The 22,172-nt window shown below is 39.7% G+C and overlaps 1 protein-coding gene across 1 annotated transcript in view; it reads right to left on the reverse strand.

The window, feature by feature from the left end:
- Positions 1-22,172, reverse strand: part of NEBL (nebulette) — a gene marked incomplete at its 5' end in the record, with an annotated part of 86,294 nt that overhangs the window by 10,483 nt on the left and 53,639 nt on the right. Inside the window, 2 exons of the mRNA XM_010135432.1 lie at positions 17,752-17,880; positions 18,846-18,938. Coding sequence (XP_010133734.1) covers positions 17,752-17,880; positions 18,846-18,938 — 222 coding nt within the window. The remainder of the gene's footprint in view (positions 1-17,751; positions 17,881-18,845; positions 18,939-22,172) is intronic.

A 22,172-nucleotide genomic window follows, 5' to 3' on the forward strand; every position in this document is an offset into this window, starting at 1 on the left:
GAATAAAAAGAAAAACTATTATTATTGTGTGCTTAATCCTAGTGTGTGTAAGAGGATTATCAAGCTGTAGATATCCTGAGGAGCGCAAAAGTTGCAGTAGAGCCAGAATATAGCGTTATCGTATGTCTTTGTGCTACTGACATTATGACTAGCTTGCCCGAAACAGATGAGTCTAGTGATGGGAACCACATTCTTCCACACCGGGGTGGGTTGACCCTGGTTGGATCCCAGGTGCCCACCAAAGCTGCTCTATCACTCCCCTCCTCAGATGGAGAAGGGAGAGGATACGTAACAAAAGGCTCCTGAGTTGAGACAAGGAAAGGGACGGATCGCTCACCAACTAATGTCATGGGCAAAACAAACTTGACTTGGGGAAATTAGCTAATTACTAATCAAATCAGAGTATGATAATGCGAAATAAAAACTAAATCCTAAAAAAACCTAAATCTTAAAACACCTTTCCCCCACAGGCTCAAATTTACTTCCAAATCCTCTACCTTCTCCCCTCCAGCAGCACAGCGGGGGCAGGGAATGGGGTTTGTAGTCACTTCATCACTCATTGTCTCTGCCACTCTTTTCTCCTTACGGGAAGGACTCCTCCCTCCCACAGGAAACAGTCCTCCAAGGACTTCTCCAGTGTGAGTCTTTCCCACAGGCTGCATTTCTTCATTAACTGCTCCTAAGGGGGTTACTTCCACAAGGATGCAGTCCATCAGGTACAGACTGCTGCAGTGAGGGTCCGCCATGGGGTCAAAAATCCTGCCAGAAAACCTGCTCCAGCGAGGACTCTCCCCACGGGTTCACAGGTCCTGCCAGGAGCCCGCTACAGCATGGGCTTCCCACAGGGTCACAGCCTCCTTTGGGCATCCACATGCTTTGACAGGAGCTCCTTCATGTGCTGCAAGTGGATATCTGCTCCACCATGGACCTCCGTGGGCTGCAAGGGGACAGCCTGCCTCACCATGGTCTTCACCATGTGCTGCAGGGGAATCTCTGCTCTGGCACCTAGAGCACCCCTCCTTCTTCACTGACCTTCTTCTTTGATCTTGTTGTGTGCAGAATTGTTTCTCTCACTCCTCTCTCCAGCTGCAGGCTGGAGAGGCTTCTTCCCCTTCTTAAATATGGAATCACAGAGGTGTTACCACCTGACAGGCTCAGCCTTTGCCAGCAGCAGGTCTGTCTTGGAGCTGGCTGGCATTGGCTCTATCGGACATACAAGAAGTTTCTAGCAGCTTCTCACAGAAGCCACCCCCCGTAACACACTCACTACCAAAATCTTGCCACACAAACCTGATACACGTATCACAGTCTTTCCTGTTTTGCCTTGCTGCTGCCTTATTTTTCACAGGTTGCAACACCTAGAGCAGTTCTCACAGTCTTACTTCAGCAAGCCTCCCCCACAGCTTTCAGCTTCTTTCTTTTGCTCTTCCCTTAGAAATTATTCAGCTATGTCCTCCATAGCAGAAGACACTGTCAAAGTAGTGCAGAAGTGTAGGACTAGAGTACAATTCTGGGATACTCCAGCGCAGGTCGTTCATGTGGATGGGTCACTGCGTGAACTGCACAAGCCCCTTGACCACTTCCCAGTCCACAGCTAAGGAGATACAGCCTTAGGATAAACTGTTTTATTGCTGCATTGAAGCTGGTGAATAGTAACAACCAACACCCTTTTAAAGCCTTCTCCAGAAAGTGTCAGGGAGGTAACTTTGGTTAGGAACTCTGACTCAGTACTTCACTTTTTGTTTTTATCACTATCTTCAGATGTTGGCTGCTACCCCCCACCATTAAAATACTTAAAGTGTTTGGGGTTAAAACATGTATTATCAATCACATCCATGAACAAAGTGGTATGTTATCACCACTTACCAAGACTGGCATATTTGAATACGACCAACAGTTTTCACCTCTTTGCTGAATCTAACTGAATTCAGCGTTTCTAATACAAAACTCCTTCCACAGTAATGCACCTGAAATCACTCAGGGTCTGATTCAGCTACACTTATGTGCTGAAGCAGTACTTCCTCTCCAGGAGCTGGACCATCAAAATTTACAGCAAGATTTTTGATGAAAAGGTACTAATCAACCTGAATAATGACAGAAATAATGAATGCCAAATAGATCTGGGGAAAAAAAAAGTAGACTACATGAATGATAGCATCATTTAGGTTGGAAAGGAACTTTAAGATCATCGAGTACTAACCTAACACTGCCAAGTCCACCACTAAACCACGTCCCTCAGCACCACATCTCTTTTAAATACCTCCAGGGATGGTGACTCCACCACCTCCCTGGGCAGCCTATTCCAATACTTGATAAAAGAATATTTAAAGTTGTATTTTAAATACCTTTGCATGTAAAATACTGTACATAAGTAACAGAGACACAGTTTCAAAGAGCTTGAATTCAAAGAAAGGAAACAAAGTGAAAAACATGAGACAATAGTATACAAGAGAACACACAATTTTTTTTTAAAAAAAGCATCGTGATAGAACAATTAAGGTTGAGAAAGACCTCTAGAGGTAACATAGTATGTCTCCTGTTTAAAACTAGGGCCAAATTTGCAGCTAGATTAGGTTCCTTAGGGCCTTGTCCCCTCAAGTTTGAGTTCAGGATGGAGATTTCAGTATACTTCTTTGGGCAAGCACACACTGTCCAATTCCTCCTGTTTATTTCCCATGTTGCATATATTCCCGTGTAAGTTCGTTCTTGAGGTGAGCTCAGTACAGTACTGAGTTAACCACACAAGTACCCTAAGAAACAGTTCTAAGGAGAGATTTGAAGAAGGCTAATGCACATAATTCTGCAGAAGTTTACATCTGGCCCAAGCATGAACAGCAGGGTAAATGAAATACAATTGTGATCAACCAAGAATTTAACAAGAGTTTTAAAGAAGGCCCATATCACAGGCTAATCAGAACCGAGAATCTTAACACTTCGTCAGCATAAGGCAGGATAGGTATGATAAGGATAGGCTGTGAAAGACATGAAAAGAGAAGAAAAGTAGCTTGACTGCTATAACTGATGTGTTTTCAGCAGGCTTTTAAAGATGATGTGCTAAACACAATTCTCTGCTGAAGTTGAGAGTGTTGGATGAAGTCAGCAGGAGTCATGAAGTGGGAAGTCTCAAAGAGGCTATAGGACGGTCATCCCTGTGTATCTGAGGCTAATGCTTGAAGCAGCAGAAGGGTAGAACTGCTAGAAGTTCTAGAAGCAAACTGCTAGATCAGCTCAGCTGTCCCAGGGTATGCCCTCGTGAGCACCTCAATTCTGTGCAAGCTCTGAGTTCAAACCACAAAAGAGCTGAGCCTCTCACAGATGTGTCCCTCCAATTGTCCCAGCACCCAGCTCCAAACAATCCATCCCATGTAAAGCTGAATGGTCCTGTGTGCTAGCATGTGGCATGAACTGATCAACTACTTGTATCCTCTGTCTCCACGGTATTTGAAAAAAGTCAAAATAGATGTTTAGAGACGATTAGGGCAAATGCAACCAGCAAGAGCTCTTTACTTGACAGTAAAAACGGATATCAGAGAATTTAAAGTTTTTAATGAATGTGTAAGGACTGCACAGAAATGGAGGTGGTGAAGAGGTTGAGATGAGGTACAGAGCAAGGGGATAGTCTCTAACGGATGTGATAAAAAAACCTGTCACTGGAGTATAGGAGCAAACAGAAGAGTACAGCTACATTAGATATATATAACATTAGGAAAACCTCAGTAATAATTTCCCAGTACAGAACTGATTGCCAAGAATGCTCCTATCCCAAACCGGGAAGAAAAGAAAAAAAATCTCAAAGATGCATGCAAAAACAAGTTTTAAAAATCAGGTAAAAAAACCAGTTTTATGCCAATCATTTCAAAAGATCTAGGTTTAATTTTTATAATTTTCAGTTTTTATTATAGTTTATTATAGACTTCAAAATTAAACATATGTCAACATAAAGCTGGATTCTTTATTTCAAAAATGTCAAGCTATAACCTTAGCAATCTCAAAGCTGAATAAAATGCAGTTTTGTTGGCATTGAGACATTAATCACAAGTGATGCATTCCATTAAAGAAGTTTGGCATTAAACTATCTTCTGATGAACAATATTGAAAAATTCCCAGCCAGCTCTAAGGTTAAATTGCTCAGCATTAACTTTTCAAATAAGCTAGAAAATGGACACACATACTCTAAACTGATTCTAACTCTTATCTATGATAGAGTTTTGCTATTTCCTAATCAGAACGAGTAGCACAGCACAGTCAAATTTACTGGGAACAAGTCAGACTTCATAAGCATATAAAAAGCACTAACCTGAAGATTGCAGATGGTGAGACCTGATACAGAACAATGCTGTTTTGAGAACAGTAGAAAACAACACAGTAAAGCATCTTGGCATTTTTTCTTGTAACAGTAATTTTCCCTTCATTTCTTTTCTTTCTTTCCTTTTTTTTTTTTCCACCCTCTTTTTCTTGACCTTTACTTGTCTGTTACGCTGCTTTCACGGATGTCTGAGCTACCAGGCTTGTTGCTCTCAGTGGTGCTGTCAGAAGCAGCAGTTTGTCTGCATACTATCCATTACAGGAGTCAGTATTAGTTAGTAAATTGGAATATCAAACTCAGATTAATTAGGCTGTTGCAATAACAACCTGAAAGTATGGCCTAATTCACAAGGGGTGCTAATAAATATCTGCCATGCTCACTGACCTCATTAGAATTGAAGCTCTGAACTACTTGGAGTCAGTGGCAAATTCAGAACATTACAAGCTTAGAAAGTTTCCATAACCTAAATTATAATGATGTAAGAAATAAACCATGCAATCTTCAAATGCTTGGGAAAAAAGAAATTTGAGGCAGGGGCAGGACAGGAATCAAGAAAATTATTTATTTTGCATTTTGTATTAAAATAACTAATATTAATCGTTCATGATGCAAAAATAAAAATGTCACTGCTCACAAGATTACTTACAATGGATGAAATAAAATGTTTTAAACTAAACTTCATTAGTGACATGATTAGACTAATAGACTCTTTAAAGCACCATTATTTTATAACACTGTTTTATCAGCTTGCAATAATTAAGCCTTAAATAAATGAACCCACCATGTAAACTGAAGTAGATTATTGTGGGGCATGCAAAATCATACAACGATAACTCTTAACAGCAGCTTCATTATAAGAAATAAAAATTTGATTTCAAATGAAATTACAACAGAAGATCACATATAGCTGTTCAGCATACATCAAAGAAAACAAATTTTGAAAGGAATGACAAAAAGGACATCTAATGTGTTCATGCCACATGAAATCTTGTATTGTGTTTGTAATTTATTTTCCTTTTAGAGGGGGACTATTTCATATTTCAGCCACTCCAGAGAGCAAACATTCTCACAAAAGTTTCACCTGTTCCAAAATTCCCAATCTGAATGAACAGCCAATAGTACTAATACTCGCTACACTGTTCTTTGTTGTGTAAGTCCATCATACATCCAATAGCAGATGGAGTGGGAATTTGGGAAGTATTAGCTAGTCCAGTGAAAGAACAGCTGTCAAACTGCCTCTCTAGTACATAATAGTCTATGTGCCAGGTCGTTCAGGCCTTCTCCTTAATTCTTCATATTTTGAGAAATGGTTGTCATTGGTTAGGGCTGGAGCAGCCACTAGACAAATGACAGATGCCCTCTAACTCCCCTCTCTTCTCAAAGGGAAAGAAAAAGGGAATAAAGGAGAGAGACGTGGACTGGAAAACTAAAACTGCTTCAATTAAAATAATAAAAATTAGATTATAGATATATAAAAATACATACTGAACCAGTTCTAAACCCAATTTCCCTGATGGCAACCACATCACCGTCACCACTGATGCTGTGGGCAGGCACTGGAAAAGTCCTGACTGAGCTCAGCATCAGATGGGAACTCGATTCAGGAGCTGGATTCTGGAACTGGATTCAGAAATGCACAGATTGGAATCAAAAGCAGGACAGAGTCCTCCTTGGACACCAGCCATTGAAGATGAAGAGAGCTTGACCCCTGTGATCCCTCAGCTTTACACCGAGTATGACGTCTATGGGGTGGAACACCTTGTTGGTCAGTTCAGGGTCACCTGTCCTGTCCGCTCCTCCCCACAGGTGCGGCCTCTGACTTACTGCACCCCCACCGTGGGACACAGGATTTAGCAGTGACCTTGGTCTGCTCAGGAGCAAGTACAAGCCAGAGCCTTTCTGCACACCAGCTCCTGGCAGTAACTGTAAATATCAAGTGCTTTCACTCTTAGAAGCAGACACTGTCTGGAAAAACATGCCATTAACTTCAGAAAGCACGGACACTTAGAAGAGACTGAGCTGAAAAGTAAAATCACTGAACAGAATTAGTGCTGTTCTAGCTCAAACGAGGACAACGTTGGATCAGTCCATTCAATTATATTCTTTTTCAGGGCGATCTATTTCTTGAGGTCCATTCTGGCCTCTCTGAAGTATCTAAATCTCTTTATTACAAAAACACCAGTCTCTCGAGGACATTTTTTCTACAGGAATGAAAGTAGTACAGCTTGCATTCTCCTTTAGAGAACTGCACAAAATGGCTACATTCAGGGAAAGCCAGGGCTAGCACAGTCTCCGGAAGTCATGTCCGCAAGAAGGTATTAAATATCAGTCTGGAGAAAAGTGAAAGACATCAAGGATAGTCCTGTTTTCCACCGTAGTGTTAAAAGAGGAAAATCAACTGAACATGCATCCTTTTCTACGAAAAGAGGATAATTCAGGCAAGATTTTTGTGGATATTGCTTAGAGCATAATTTCTACTAAGGAACAGGGGGTCGAGGATACTGAGTCACAATTGAAAAGGAGAGGAGAAGAAGCCGGATGCCAAATAACCCATAGAGTCCCTGCTTGCGACCGTGTCTGACTGTGGAGCCGTGAGGTGGTGAATGGCAACTTCACAGCCTGTAAAGAGCACAAACTAGTCCTGTCCTGGCAGCACAGACAATTTTTATGAACAGAAAATGCCATCAGTTTCCCAAGACAGCCTTTGGAAAGCCATTTAGGACTGTAAGACCATAAACACTCAGTAGAACAGATTTGATAAAGGTGATTCCATAGCAGCCCCTTAAAACATAAGCCTTTTCACCCAAAAGCTGAAGGTATTTGTTACAAAATAGGGTAGTAAATGATCTCCTGCGAAATTCAGTAAGTAATGTTTCAAAAGGTTACCAGCCTTTAAAAATACAGGAAGAGACTGTAGCATTCACTCATACTGACATGTTTTTGTTTTTTGCTAAAAACCAGGATAAATTCAAGTGAACACAACACAAAATAACAATTTAGAAAGAATGACAATTACTGTCTTCATGCAACTTGTATGAACAGTTGTTTTCAGGATTTTTAAAACTGTACGAATTCTATATCTGACAGAATTTTATGGGCAGTTACAACAATCCACTTACAATTTAATTCACTCAAAATACAAACCATTTTATCCCCCTTCCAGCTCCCACTGATCAGTTCTTAATGCAGCACTGTTAAAATAAAATTACCTAAATTATTTGGCTTTTAACCCTAAAACTGGAGTCCTATTTGTCCCCAGTTTTGAATCCTAAAACATCACTTTAGTGTTATGATGACAACCACAGAATATTCCAAACCAGACAGAGCTAGTGCAACTGACAAAAACTTATATTTTGAATATTCAACTACAAAAGCATTTCTAGATGTTTAATTCACTCATTTTCCTCACAAAAACAGATTTAATACATCGAATAGTCTACTGCGACCTAAGGACAAAAGAGGTATTAACCAGGACTAGAGAAGAACGGATTTTATATTTGGAGCACAGTTTATGTAGCTGTTATGGGCATGGGGAGAGACTTGGCTGATTGGTTTTGTCTCGGCAGAACCATCACCCATGATTGCTTTTTGCAGTTTCTAAAAGGCAAGGTCTTCAACTCATGTCTACAGCCTCTAATGCGTGCATTTCCACATACATATTCTGCATTATATTATGTCTTAGGAACTGTTCTAGCAGTTCAAATATGGAAGGAGTGGCCCCGTTCATTTTACATGGGTTATAGCAGAAACTGCTATGAATATTATTTTGGATTTAGTCTTGAATGGTAGCCACAAAGGCCAAGGACTTTAGCCTATGTAATATTGTAACTGGGACACAACCAAACCACAGGGCATCCTGCTCTGGAGTTCTAAATATGAATTGCAGTCAGGATTTGGTGTCACTGACAAAGAAACCTAATTGCCAGCTGACTTTTTTGGCTGACATTCCACCCAAGCTGCAGAATGTCTCAGCTGAGAAAACAGTACAATATGCCTTTCCTTCGGCATACCGCACCACATTCTTTTATGAAGAAATTTCTATGAATGCACAAAATGTTTGAAAGCCAGCCTGAGGCATCCCTGGTCCTGGAAGGGCCACACTGTACCACAGGAAGCCAATTCCTTCTTTAACTGTGAATACGCAGATTTTTGCTCTAGGCTACCTCACAAGAAGTTCAAGTTAGTAAAATGAAGGTTAGGTTAACAGGTTATACAACCCACACACCTTCAACTGCAATTTAAGCTTGCATTTACTGAGCATCCACTGTTGTCCATTTACATTAAAGAGAGAAGCCTGCAAGTTCTTCACACGGAAGCTGTGCTTTGATTTCTGTGCAGCTACTTATTTGCCTAGTGGGTATAACCAATCTGAGCAACGGCGGAAAGATAGCATCAACCAGGATCAAGGATGTGACTGCACATAATTTTACTAATGATATTTATTGTCTGCTGGATATAAAGTCCTCTGAAGTGTATCAAAACCTGCTCTAGGGGATCACACCACATAACTGAAATAACTGCTTGCCAAGGGAGCCATTAACACTTCCAACTGTTGAGTCTCTTGAAAATTTCCCTTCCACTTTCTGCTCACTAACTGTTTAAAGGAAAAGGTAACATCAAACTCAGACAGCTGGCAGGGTGAACAGAAGGATCCCCTGAACTGCTGCCACACTACAGAAATTGAAAATGGGATCCCTTCTGGATTGTCCTCCACCTGGATGTGTGGAAATTGCCTTTTGGTGCTGCCAGATGTCAAGTGTGTGGGAGAGAAGCATGGGAATCAAAGACAGGCAGAAGGAATCTAAGCAGAAATATTTTGGAAGTGTGAAATGTAAAGCTCTCCCCGGAACATTAACTCAGCCTCAGTGAACATACACTGAATGAAAATGTCCTTTCAGGTGAATCACAATTTATGTCTTAATGTTTTACAACCAGCGTGGGATATTTAGTCTTATTCCCAGAGCCCTAAATCAAACCTTAATCAAAAATTAACTTAGTCTTCACTTGGAGTGCCATATGAAGTTTCAAGTTTTACATTAAAACTTAAGATTTCACAGATACTTCATGCCTTTTCATAATGGAAGAAAATGAAATCTAATCTTCTGGACTAATTTCTCTCATATTCTGCACTAACAAAGCACTCAGTAGAAGTCAAAAGTCTGAATGTATGTCCAGTCTAGGACAGATAGATTTGATAATGCTCAAGCTAGTGTATAAATGGGTCCCATTGCCATACTGGATTCCTAGACTTAGATGGCTTAAAAGGCTGAAATGGATTATTCAGAGGAGATCAAATTATATGTTAGACAGTCAGAAATCTTCTTTTCACAGAAACTTACACAGAACTTAGCACACGTGTAAAAACACACCCACTTTGTTCTAACCGAAATCTGAACTCTCACAATTCACCTTCCATCTGGTTTTCCTTCTTTCTTCAAATCTAGAGGTGAAAAGGTTCACCTTTCTAACTCCGGGAAAAGTCACACCATTTTCAAAATTTCTCTATCAGTAATGCCATTATTTTTAAACAGGAAAAAAAAAGTGCCCTTTTGAGCATCAGGAATCACTGCAAAACAGGAGGCAGAAGTTGAAGAAGCAAGATACATCCCCTTCAAAAGAAAGGTGCGGTTTTCAGGAGACAGCTCTGTCTTGTAGTCTAAACAAGTGTTGTCCTTTGGGATGTGGTGTGGTCACAGCAAACCTTTATAAAGGGAACTAGCTATATCATTTCAGCAAAAATCTATTTGAAAATGGAAGGACTCACTAGTTTTGAAGGAGCGTAAACTCTAAGAAAAACTGTTCATGCTAAATAATTTGCAGTAGGAGATAGGTATTAAACATTCGCAAGCACTTGCACTCATATTATATACGCAGAAAAGTATTTAGCCAACTTCAAAAACATTGCAAGAGGTTTATGGGTGATTTATTTATTATTTGACCGCAAGCACTGGTACTATATTATACACTTAAGAACAGAAAATCATCTGATTATCAAGATGGAAAAGCACAGTTTTACCATGATGCTGCTGAGTGAAAGACAACTATTTTTTCCCCACACATTAGCTTTCAGATTGGCAAACCCAATGGGGACTAGTTTGTCTTCTGACAAGACTAACCAGGAGATTAACCAGAGCAGAAGCAGCTGCACAATTCCTTGTTCTAAGATTTTCTGTGGTACATATGGGTGAGTTTCAAGGCCTCAGGCAAATCCTACAGAAGAACATTTTATATATACAGACACAGATGCTGATGTGTGCTAGCAGGAGAGGAGACATCCCTGAAATAAATGTTTAAAATGTCAGTGTTAGGCTGAGGGAAAAAAGCTCTCTCCAAGCACTGGTACACAGTGTGAGGCTGTTGCCAGCCATACACGCTAACACACAAAGTCTACATTTGCTCTTTGCAGGGCTGTGTTCACGCTGCAGTTCAAGCAACAGTACTTCTGACGGCCTATACACATTCCTGCCTAAGGGAAAGGAGAAAGACAACCCCTGGGGTCTGCAGAAAGGGAGGGGTGCAGGCTTGACTACTGTGGAGCCTTTATTCTTCAGAAGGTTCATATCACACAAGGAGGACACATCACTAGGGAGAGAGATGAAAGGACATACAGTTTATCATTGACTTTGCTTCCACTCCAAGCTATTCAAAGACTTCAAAACCCTGTGGGATGTACCCACATCCCACAGGAAGTTACTGTGAAACTGTGCATTTTGCAGTCTTCACAGACTTTGGAGTCAAATTGCCAGCATGCCCATTTGCCATGTTTATTCCTCAAAGGCTGTCTGGATCTGGTCAATTGTTATGCAGCATCACTGAAGTATCTAAAACAAAATTTCAGTTATGTTATGGAGTGTTTTAACTGCCTTGAGCATAATGATGCTGATGATAGGGTTGAGTGTTTATGGGTAAGAATCAGGGGGAACGCCATCCAGACAGATATCATGGTGGGAGTCTGTTACAGGCCACCCAACCACAATTAAGAGGTAGATGAAATACTCTATAAGCAGCTGGGAGAAGTCTCACAATCACTACCACTTGCTCTTGTGGAGGACTTCAACTTATCACATGTCTGCTGGAAATACAGCAGAGAGGAAACAGTCCAGGAGATTCCTGGAGTGTCTGGAAGACAAGGTCCTGACACAGCTGGTGAGCAAGCCAACTAGGGAAGACTTCCAGCTAGAACTGTTGCTCATGAGCAGACTTGTGGGTGATGTGAAGGTTGAAGGCCATCTTGGACATAATGATCATGAGATGGTAGAGCTTTCAATTCTCAAGGAAGTAGGGAGGGGGATCAGTAAAACTGATGCCTTGGACTTCGTGAGGGCAAACTTTGACCAGTTTAGGAGACTGGTCGACCAAGTCCCTTGGGAGGCAGTCCTGAAGAACAAAGTCGTCCAGGAAGGCTGGACATTCCTTAAGAGGGAAATCTTTAAGGCCCAAGAACAAGCCATTCCAGTGCGCCGTAATACAAGCCAGCAGGGTAGACTACCAGCTAGGCTAAACAGAGAGCTTTGACTGACACTCAGGAAGAAAAGGGAAATCTATGGCCTACGGAAGAAGGGTCAGGCCACTCAGAAAGATTACAAAGATCTCATAAGGCTGTGCAGGGACAAAAGTAGAAAGGCCAAAGCCCAACTCGAACTCAATCTGGCTACAACCATAAAAGACAACCAAAAAGTGTTCTCTGAGTGCCCAGACCCCTGAGCTGGAAGACAGGAAACAGGAACAGAACGAAGGCCCCAGAATCCAAGAGAAAATGGTCAGCGACCTATTACACCACTTAGATGCACATAAGTCTGTGAAGCTGGATGGGATCTGCCCAAGGGTACTGAGGGAGCTGGAGCAAGTGTTCACCAAGCCACTTTCCATCATTTATCAGCAGCTCTGGCTCACCGGGGAGATCCCAGTTGACTGGAGGTTAGCAAATGTGACACCCACCTACATGAAGGGCCAGGAAGGAGGATCCAGGGAACTACAAGCCTGTCAGTCTGCCCTTGGAGCTGGCAAAGGTTATGGAGCAGATCATCTTGTGTGACATTACATGGCATGCACACAACAACCAAGAGATCGGGCCCAGTCAGCATGGGTTTATGAAAGGCAGGTCCTGCTTGACTGTTTAGTGGATGAGAGAAAGGCTGTGGACATTGTCTACCTAAATATTAGTAAAACTTTTGACACTATTTCCCACCGCATTCACCTGGAGAAACTGGCTGCTCATGGCTTGGATGAGTGTACTCTTCACTGGATCAAAAACTGGCTGGATGGCTGTGCCCAAAGAGTGGTGGAGAATGGAGTCAAATCCAGTTGCTGGCTGGTCACAAGCAGCATCTCCCAGAGCTCAGTATTGGGGTCTGTTCTCTTTAACGGGATGAGGGGATCAAGTGCACCCTCAGTATGTTTGCCAATGACACCAAGTTTGGTGGGAGTCAAAAGCAAAAGGAGAGAAAACCAAGCTAGGAGATTTCAACTAAAAAGAAATTAAGGGTGCATCAGGGACAAGAAAGTTAAAGTCATCTATTGCAGGATGTTCAGTAAGATAATTTTAAAATAGAAACCCTCAGACCAAAAGCAAAACTTAGTAGTATTAAATAAAATCCTCCTGAGTTAAATCAAACAAAACCAGGAGAGAGTTAAACAGAAAGCCTCAGAGAGATAAACTTAATTAAAAGATAATTAAAGTAAAAACTGAAAGAAGGAAGAATATTAGAAACTGAAAAGAACTTTTTGCAGTTGAAATAGGATTGAAAGAAAGCAGCATAAAAGGACATCAATAACTAGAACAAAAGGAGGAATCCTAAGGAAAACCCTTTCACCGACTTATAACGTAAACAAAATCTGTACACAGATTTTTGCATAATAAAAGAGAGCCAATGAATAACTAAAGTGAAATGAGAATAACAGTGATAGTCTTTAGTGCAGATGGGTCTTCTCCTTCCAAACACACTGAGGAATTCTTCAACTCAAAATGAGTCAAAGACCAACGCAAAACAGAAGTGACAAGAACAGTAGCTGCAGCAGCAGTGCCATGGCTCATCTGTTACCATGTGACTAGTTCACTAGCCGTCAGGCAACCATCCTAAGAGAAGGACAACTCTGACTGCAAACCCGGGCAGATGGAGCTCGTTTAGCCTTGTAAGGCATCCATCATCTCAGAGAAGGACACTCTAACCAAACCTATGACCCGAGGACTTCACTGTCACTGTCCAGACTCGCTAGGCCCTGGCAGATGAACCTCAGGTGTAAAGGGTGGAGGCAGTTCCGCGCACGCTGCGCCTCACCTAGAAAATCCACCACACAGGCCCGAAGGGTGCACTCATCGCTTGCAGTGAGCGTGGGAAAAGCCCTTCCCAGATCTTTGTTCACGAAGCCAAGCCATGATGATGATGATGAGTTATCACAACACTCTATTCTAGCCGTACACCAATGGGTACAGCCACTTCCCTGCCATCAGAGCAAAGGCCTGGAATTTGTTCCAGTAGTAGCTGAGTGATCCCTGTAGGCACCAAGTCAACTCCCTTAAGGATGACTTTCTGCACTCTCAAAGACTTATATTGTTTGACATTTTAACCCTAAACCAGCATTTCCTCTGGTTGTAGTATTTCATTTCTCTGCTTACTACTAACAATGGGCCTGAATAAAAATATTACTTAACCTTAAAGGTTTACTTGCAGCCTTCACTTTATCTTGCCCCTCTTTGTCTATACCTACACACACAGCTTGGAGCATCTGAGCTTGATTTCTGTGACTGGCACTGGATCATACACCACAAATTCATTTCCGTATCTTAGATAGTTAACACTCTGGTGTTGAAAAGTCCTTTCCCCATCTCAGTCTCTGGAGATGAAACTACTGAGAAGGATATATATAGAAAGTATTTTAAAATAACAGGCCTCTAAAAAAAAGGTCTCCAATATTGTGAAGTTGTGCTGGTTTCAAGGATTTTCACTCTTGCCTTTGGGGGAATGGAATTAAACAAAATTGTCTTAAGCCATGAGGGTGTGACCTAAATGACATTTTCATTTACTGAAGAAAGTTACTAGCAAAAAGACAGTAGATCAATTTTATATGGAGACGTTAAAATAGGAAGATACCTTTATAAAAATACATGCTTTAGCATAACTTCTGAGGAACACCGTAGAGACCATGAATACAAGCAGTCCAGTTCAGTGATACCTGTATCCCTTTCTGTCATCAGACACCAAAAACTCTATAATTATACATAAATGGGAGTTACATGTAAAAGCAATTCATGTCCATGGAATAGATGGTTGAAATACAAATCCAACTGTCCCAAATAATGCAAGATTGGAACAGGTGTTGAGCCATACGAATCAGATCATCCTCTCCTGGTGCCTGAATGCAAACTAACATGATGGGACCTTGCTTGTAGGGGAAGAAGGGGAGAAAGAGAGTGAGTGTGAAAAGAACCACGAGAAAGACAGTGTGTAAGACTGCACAGAAAATCAATACAGACATAAAGACTTTATGAAGAAACCCCAAAAACACAGCTAAGAAATTTACTAGACAATGCTGTTTAAAAAGACCCAAGTTGAAAGCAAAGAAACTGTCTCTTGATGCTTTTTTTTTCTACAGTGTTCTGTGAAGAAGGAAGTGTCTGGTCTGTCTTTATAAACAAAAATAAGTCTGACATCCATTTATCTCAACTTCTCATTCTGACGAAAATAATCTGAAAAACATTCCCAAAATAAATGAATAGCTCTATGTCTGAGAAGTTGCAACACCACCATTAAAAGCAGGATAGAAAGGGAGAAATTGTTAGCTCCTGTTTCTCTTTAGCCAAGCTAAAAATAACTACTTGACAAACAGCTGAGAATTTTGCAAGAACTAATGTGGCACCCTACTGTTTCTGGGAAGTGCTACAGAATGGCTTGCAGGAAAAATGAAATCTTTGTCAGGGCGGTAATTAATTTCAAAGCATTTAAGGCAGACTGAAAAGCTCTATTGCAACACATTCTGTCCCATATGGCAAAAAAATTCAGTGATACCCTGAAGTAATAAATACGAAAATGAAAGTTCATTGCCTGCATCAGGCTTGCTAGAAAGCATTAACAATCGTTTCCTATCAAGTTTTACCTGCAGTAGCCTAAAAGGGAAAACAGGGATTTTCCTGAACTTGCATCATGCAACAATCTGATTTTGTAGCAAAATCTCCCTGGGAGGCATACTCGGCTCAGCTGAACGTCATGATCTAAAACAACGGTCAGGGAATCAAAATAGGAAGAAGTAATTCCAGTGACAATGTTAGTTGTCCATGCCAACACACAACCCCACCCCTGATGTTATTACTGAAATTCCCCAAAGATCTGAATATGCCTTTAACATCTTGTACGAAGCCAGGGACCCAGCTATGGGCTTGAATTGTGGTTCAAATATCAGTAAAAGCATCTAGAATAAATTAGCATCTGAACAAGATAGAAATATCTGAAAGATGATGAGACAAAGCCAAAGACACTTAGAGGCTGTAAAACTAGTCACAGGTTTCCAGCTGCCTTTCATGTTGGTGCACTATCAGATTGAACAATTACCAGATCTAAAAGTATAAAATCCATGAGAAACAGCCATGAAATTTCAGCAAAATGGATTTGGTTCTCATTTACTGTGGTACGCTATTAGAGATACTGTATACAGGTTAATGGCAAACTGACCTTCTCGCTACAAGCTAAAAGATACTTTGGATGACATGCTGCCATTAAAAAGGTTGGTATTTTTGACCAAAGTTGCTATCTGCTATTGGGGTTTTTTTCCTGAGTGTGTTCACAAAAATGGCATTTTCTTGTAAACCATCAGGATTTTGACAAATACTTAGCTCTGGCATTTACTTCTCCCCTGCAATGGGAACTGTCTGCAAGCATTCAAACCCTGGCCAGCCAGCTGGGTCAAAAGTGGAAACTATCTTGCTAAAATATGTTGATCTTGGCAAGGATCTATTCAACACATCACCGCAACAACAGATTTAAACAGAGAAACAAACAACGACTGCCAATACAACTGGGAAAATAAAGCCCATTTCCTATTCTCAATATGGCAAGTAATAAAAAATATCTGGTAACAATCAAGTCAAACTGACAAAGTGATGTTAAGACGGCTTGGAATGGAGCCAAAAAGAGATCAGAACTGATACAGAGACAATATGTACTGTACTACTTTGCATCATCACAGGAAGAGACATAAAAACCACCATGTTTCTATCATCTATTAAAAGAGTTGGGAATATAGTTAAAATACCACACAAAGATGGACAGTCATGATATAAGGGATTACAGTTCTGTCAAAAACCTGTGTTTGTTTCTTTGTTCAGAGTTAGTTTTTCAGTCAACTCTTTCTTCCTTACCCATTCTTAATCAGGGTGCTCATATGTATTTATATGGCACCTAACACAACATAAACTCACTAAACACTAGCCACTCTAACACAGTACTCTGATGAGTGGGAGGGCACAAACAGGTGCAGACTACAATTAAGACACCTTAAAATCTTCTAAAAACATGGATAATTCAAGGATGCCAGGCAACTAAATGATAGCAACATCTTTAACAACTTCTTAAAAAAATAAATTAGTAACCTTTTGGACAATCTTTTCACTGCAGCTTCTTTCACAACTGAGAAGTAGAAATCACTACTCTTTAAAAATACATATTTAGAATGCAATGTTTCTGAATATTTATAATTCACTAGTCAAGTCTAATACACACTGTAATGCCACTAGGATGACTAGACTCTTATTCACAATTTTCATAAATTTTGTTCTAATTTATGGCACCAAACAGATGCAAGATGTGGTTTGGTATCTGGGAATGCAGATTCATTAAAGTATTCTAACATTAATCCATATTAAACAATATCTGACTATAAACTTCCCAGGTGAATATTAACCCTGGTTCCCAAACTGCTGAGAGCATAAGAAAACTTTCATATGTCATAAAGTTGTCAGCTGATAATTTTTTTTTTTTTATAGTAGGATGGAAACCAAAAGCCACGAGCACCTCTATAGTTTAATAAACATACTTCAGCCACTAAAATACTATTATATGCTTGATTTGCCCACCAAAAAGCACAATGTAATTTTTTTCCATTCAGAAGTATGTGTTTTTCAGTCGCATTGTGTCTTTCAAGAGAAAAAAAAAAACAGATTCGTGTACATTTTGCAAAAAACACATCTCTTAGGACTGTAAATGGGAGTTAGCAAGGCTTTCAGACTGACAGCGTTACCAAAATGGTGAAAGTGATTTCACGATAAAGCAATACAGCATGCAAGAAACTGTGCAGTCCTGAGATGTTGCTTTGCTTCCTTAATCTGTCAGGCAATAGCTTACATAGCTTCTAATGATTTGTGACTATACGAGGATACGGAGTTAATACAGGCCTGTGAGGTCTCAACACACTGTGATAGTGTCATTAGTGAAAAAGGTGGGAATAAGGGATACCTCCTTCATCAGATGGCCTTGTTATCTCACTGCAGTAGGAAAAGGTAGGGTTCGTGTCAGAGCCATCTGATTTATAATCTCCCAGACTGGTAGAATGTAAATACTGCTTACTGTAACGGCTTGCTCTTTCTACAAAGGTAGAAAGAAAGAATATCATAGTACATAGATGACAGAAGACCAAAGACAAGCAACAGCAAAAAATCCCGCACTGCTAACATTGATATTCATACACTGATGACATTAAAATTAGAGAAATATGAATTGTTCACAATTTTGTGAACATTTTGAACACCATTAGTTCAAAAGGTTGCTTCAAATACAACTATGCTTGTTTTCTGCTTTAAAAGAACAACAGAAACAGAAGGTAGCATTGAGATATCAGAAAAAAAGGGATGAAGATGAAGCATATGAAAATTTCCAATGGAAAATCAAAATGTTCATCTCAAAATACACACAAGAGCATGTGGAAATACTGCTGTATGACATTAAAAAGAATATTTCAAGTTGCACTATCTGAGGAAAAGAAAATACTTGTCCAAAATTAAACATTCAAAATAAACACTTCTAGGGGGAAAAAAAGCCCAAAAACTTGTAGAGCCAAAACACTGATGTTCAGTATTACATTACCTTCTCTCCTTTTCAATCCACCCTTCCATTATTAACACCTTGGAGTTGCAAAGAACAGCACAAGGCATAGTATTAAGTGCCATAGAAGGAAACCGTGTATAGAAATCAATTTCATAAATAGGCCACCTTCTGTATCTCTGAAATTTTAGTAAGGTCCAATTATATCAAAATTCTACTTATAGTGAGGACAAAGTAGGTCAATGCTTTTTAAGCGACTAAGTGTAACAGGTATGACTAACTGTTGTTCAGGATAACATTATTTCACTATGTCTTACGTGCACGTATGATTACAGCTGAAGTTCCTATAAAACACCGCTTTTAAAATACTACAGTTATATATATGTGTGTATGTGAAAACTTACTTATAAAACATATGGCTGGCACATTGACCTGGAAATTTACTGTATCAACTTAGTTTTGTAAACATAAAAAGCTGAATTGGGAAAAGGTCAGGATATAAGCAGTACCAGAAAGCATATGCAGACTCCTAGACTGAATATTGTCCTCCAGAGGATCAATGTCGAAGATGGAGCCAGGATCTGTACGCCAAACTTTAAGATCTTTTCCCAAAGCACAGAAATTATAAGACAGACAAACAACAAAGGAAGTAAAAGCATTAAAGGAATGAGTTTCAACAATCAGCAACCAATTTCCTTCAGCTACAAATTAACCAAAGTATCTAGATATTCACCCAAAAGGACCGGAAAGTATTAACTTCCTACTTAAAAGAACTTAGTGCATTCATTTTAAATGGTGACATTATTTTTAGGAGACTTTTTCTCCCAAATTTTGTTTTCCTTTTCTAAACATGACCACAATAAATCCAAATAAGTAGAAACAAGTTAAATATCACATACCAGAGCTCTTTTCCACTAGCAGAACCAAAATCATCAGAGCTACAAGATTACTGCCCCAGCCCATCAACAGCACCCTTACTTGATGGAGAGGTTTGTAGTATATATCCCTAGAGCTGACAGCAGTATACATCTCTACAGCTGACAGAAGCACTACGGGCCCTCCTTTGCATACAGCAGAGATCAGATCAGCCTAATAAACAGAACTGGGGGTGTAGTTCATCTTATTAAAAAAAATTCTACCAGTTATTCAAAAGTATCCATCTTTCTTAATTAATAATAATAATTTTAAAATTCAGCTGCAGAAATCTACACTGTAGATAACTCCAGCTGGGTAAAACAAAGCCCACTCTTGATCTTAACTACTCTGTCTTAACATACTCTGTCTTACTACTTACTTACTACTTAACTTACTCTGTCTTCCAAATACCTGTTTCCTGGGACAGAGAGTTACTGTTGATCCACTACCCCACTATCAGAAATAATTTTGGGAATTCAATGTATAGATTCAATAACAGTAGTAATGATAAGATCTTCAGCTTTAATTCATACACAGTAAATTATTAATGTCTCTTGAATTCACATCTCTGAACTGGATATTGAAAGAAAAAAGAATCCATAAGGAATAATTAACTTCATATCCAAGTTTAAGTTATGGTAAGTTTAAGTTATAATCACAGCAGAAAGGTGAACACAGATTCAACTGTTCTTAATAAACTTTAAACAAATAATTACAGTATTGTACAAGAGGAGGCTCTTAACAAATGCAGCTTATAACAGAAGCAGCTACAGTGTAAATTCCTGGTCTACTCACATCAGCGTAATATATATAATTCATATCCGCTATGTCTAAAAATATAACAATCATTTAATCTCTCCAAACCAGTTTAAAATAAAGTACAATCAGTTAAAGCACAAATCTACTGGATCACAACATTTTACTAGTGGTTTGCTTCTTGGGCAGACCTGTCTGCAAGATTTACTCAATGCACTGGAAGTCGGAAAAATAACTGTCTGTCCAACTTGGTCGTTTTGCTGGTTTGAGAGGTAGCACACTAAATAATGGGTTGGTAGGTAAAGTAGGACTACAGGGACCCCAAATGTCATGTATCAAATGATTAATAACCTAGAGGCAACAGAAAGGACAAAGCTAATAAAATAAATCTCATGGCTTCAGAACACATTAAGTGTTATCTACCAAAACTCCCATAAAGTGAGGCATAGTGCTAATTCCATCTAGAAAAGATGAATAAAAGCCAATGCAAAAATCTTTTCATAAACTATGTGTTAGTCCCAACGGTGATAAACTATGCATTGATACATAAAGCTCCAGGGAGACCTTGTTATGGCTTTTTAATACTTAAAAGGGGGCCTATAAGAAAGATGGGAACAATCTTTTTAGCAGGGCCTGTTGTGATAGGACAAGGGGTGATGGTTTTAAACTAAAAGAGGGAAAATTTAAACTATATATGATGAAGAAATTTTTTTACAACAAGGGTGGTAAAACACTGGCACAGGTTTCCCAGAGAGACGGTAAGATGCCCCATCCCTGGAAACATTCAAGGTCAGGGAGGGCAGAGCTCTGAGCAACGTAATCTCATTGAAGATGTCCCTGCTCACCCCAAGGGGATTGGACTAGATGACCTTTAAAGGTCCCTTCCAACCCAAAATATTCTATTGCTCTAAGTACAGCTTCGTGGTAGTATCAGTGCAGCAGCCATTAACTTGTGTTGATTTTATCCATCTCTGTAATCTGAAATAACATAAATGGAATCAGAATCTTGGCAAATTATAGCACCAATAAATTTTACCTTCCTGGTAACTTTTGCCAATTTAAAATATTCTTCTACTCACGTACTGGCTGAACTGGCTGAACAACTACCAGATAGGAAAAAACTCAAGAGAGTCATGGTTTTAAACAAGCAGATATTATAACTGTGGTTCATTCTAAAAAAGCATAAGCTGGAATATCACCGGATATTAGAGTCACAGGTTTGTCACAGCCAATTTCCTTTAATTATTTGCACTATTTTCACTGTTTGGCAGGTATGGGGAGCTAAGAATTCCTTTGTGTTTTGATACTGAAGTATTTTAAGGTGATAACTAGTATTTCAGTTACTTACAGCTCAAGAATCTACCTTAGGCATGTTCTCAATAGTAATCTGTGCTAGCAAGCCTTCAGTTACTGAACACGGAATTACACTTACGATTCTTACCTAGGGCTACAGCACACATGCAATGCAGTACGGAGTAAGAAGTTTGAAATGTACACTAAAAGGCACACTGCAAACTCTATTAAACTCAATTGTGCAGGAGCTTTTCTCTCACACTCTGGCTGCACCACCTCTAACTGGAAGGGAGTTAAAGCGCTTGGGTCTCCACAGTCAATGAATTTCCGAATAAGGTGTTGCCCTAGATCCAGCAGGTGTGACCCTTTGAGACTTGTGTGGTCTTGAAAGCATCAGAACCTTCCCCAGAGAGAGCCCTCTAAACACTCACTCACAGACATGTAAAAGGCGGCTGTACAAAAGGAAAGACGTACACTTCTTTATGTGGTAGAGTCATTCGGAGACTTTAAAGAAAAGATTGATGAGCATTTTCCAGGAATGATAGAAATAGTTAACCTTGCTTTAGGCAGGAGGACGGACCCACTGTTTAGTCCATCTGACCTGCAATTTCTCAGATTTTTGAGAGGTGAACTTAAAGTCAGCCATTGCTATTATTACTACATATGGAGGATTTTAGTGCTATCTCAGCATGGCTTTCTGTAAGCAGGACCTCTGGAGTCTACACTGTTGTAAAGCACAGAAAAAGAGAAAAAGGACACATGGAAAGAAAATGAAAGGAGAAAATAATAAAAGCATCAGGTTACCATTTCCTTTGCCATAGCAGACTTGCTAAGTTTTAAGAGCTTTCAAAGAGCCATTTGAATTTTGAAAG

The sequence above is a fragment of the Buceros rhinoceros genome, unplaced genomic scaffold, assembly GCF_000710305.1.
Source record: "Buceros rhinoceros silvestris isolate BGI_N320 unplaced genomic scaffold, ASM71030v1 scaffold6484, whole genome shotgun sequence".
In the NCBI taxonomy this organism is placed as follows: domain Eukaryota; kingdom Metazoa; phylum Chordata; class Aves; order Bucerotiformes; family Bucerotidae; genus Buceros; species Buceros rhinoceros.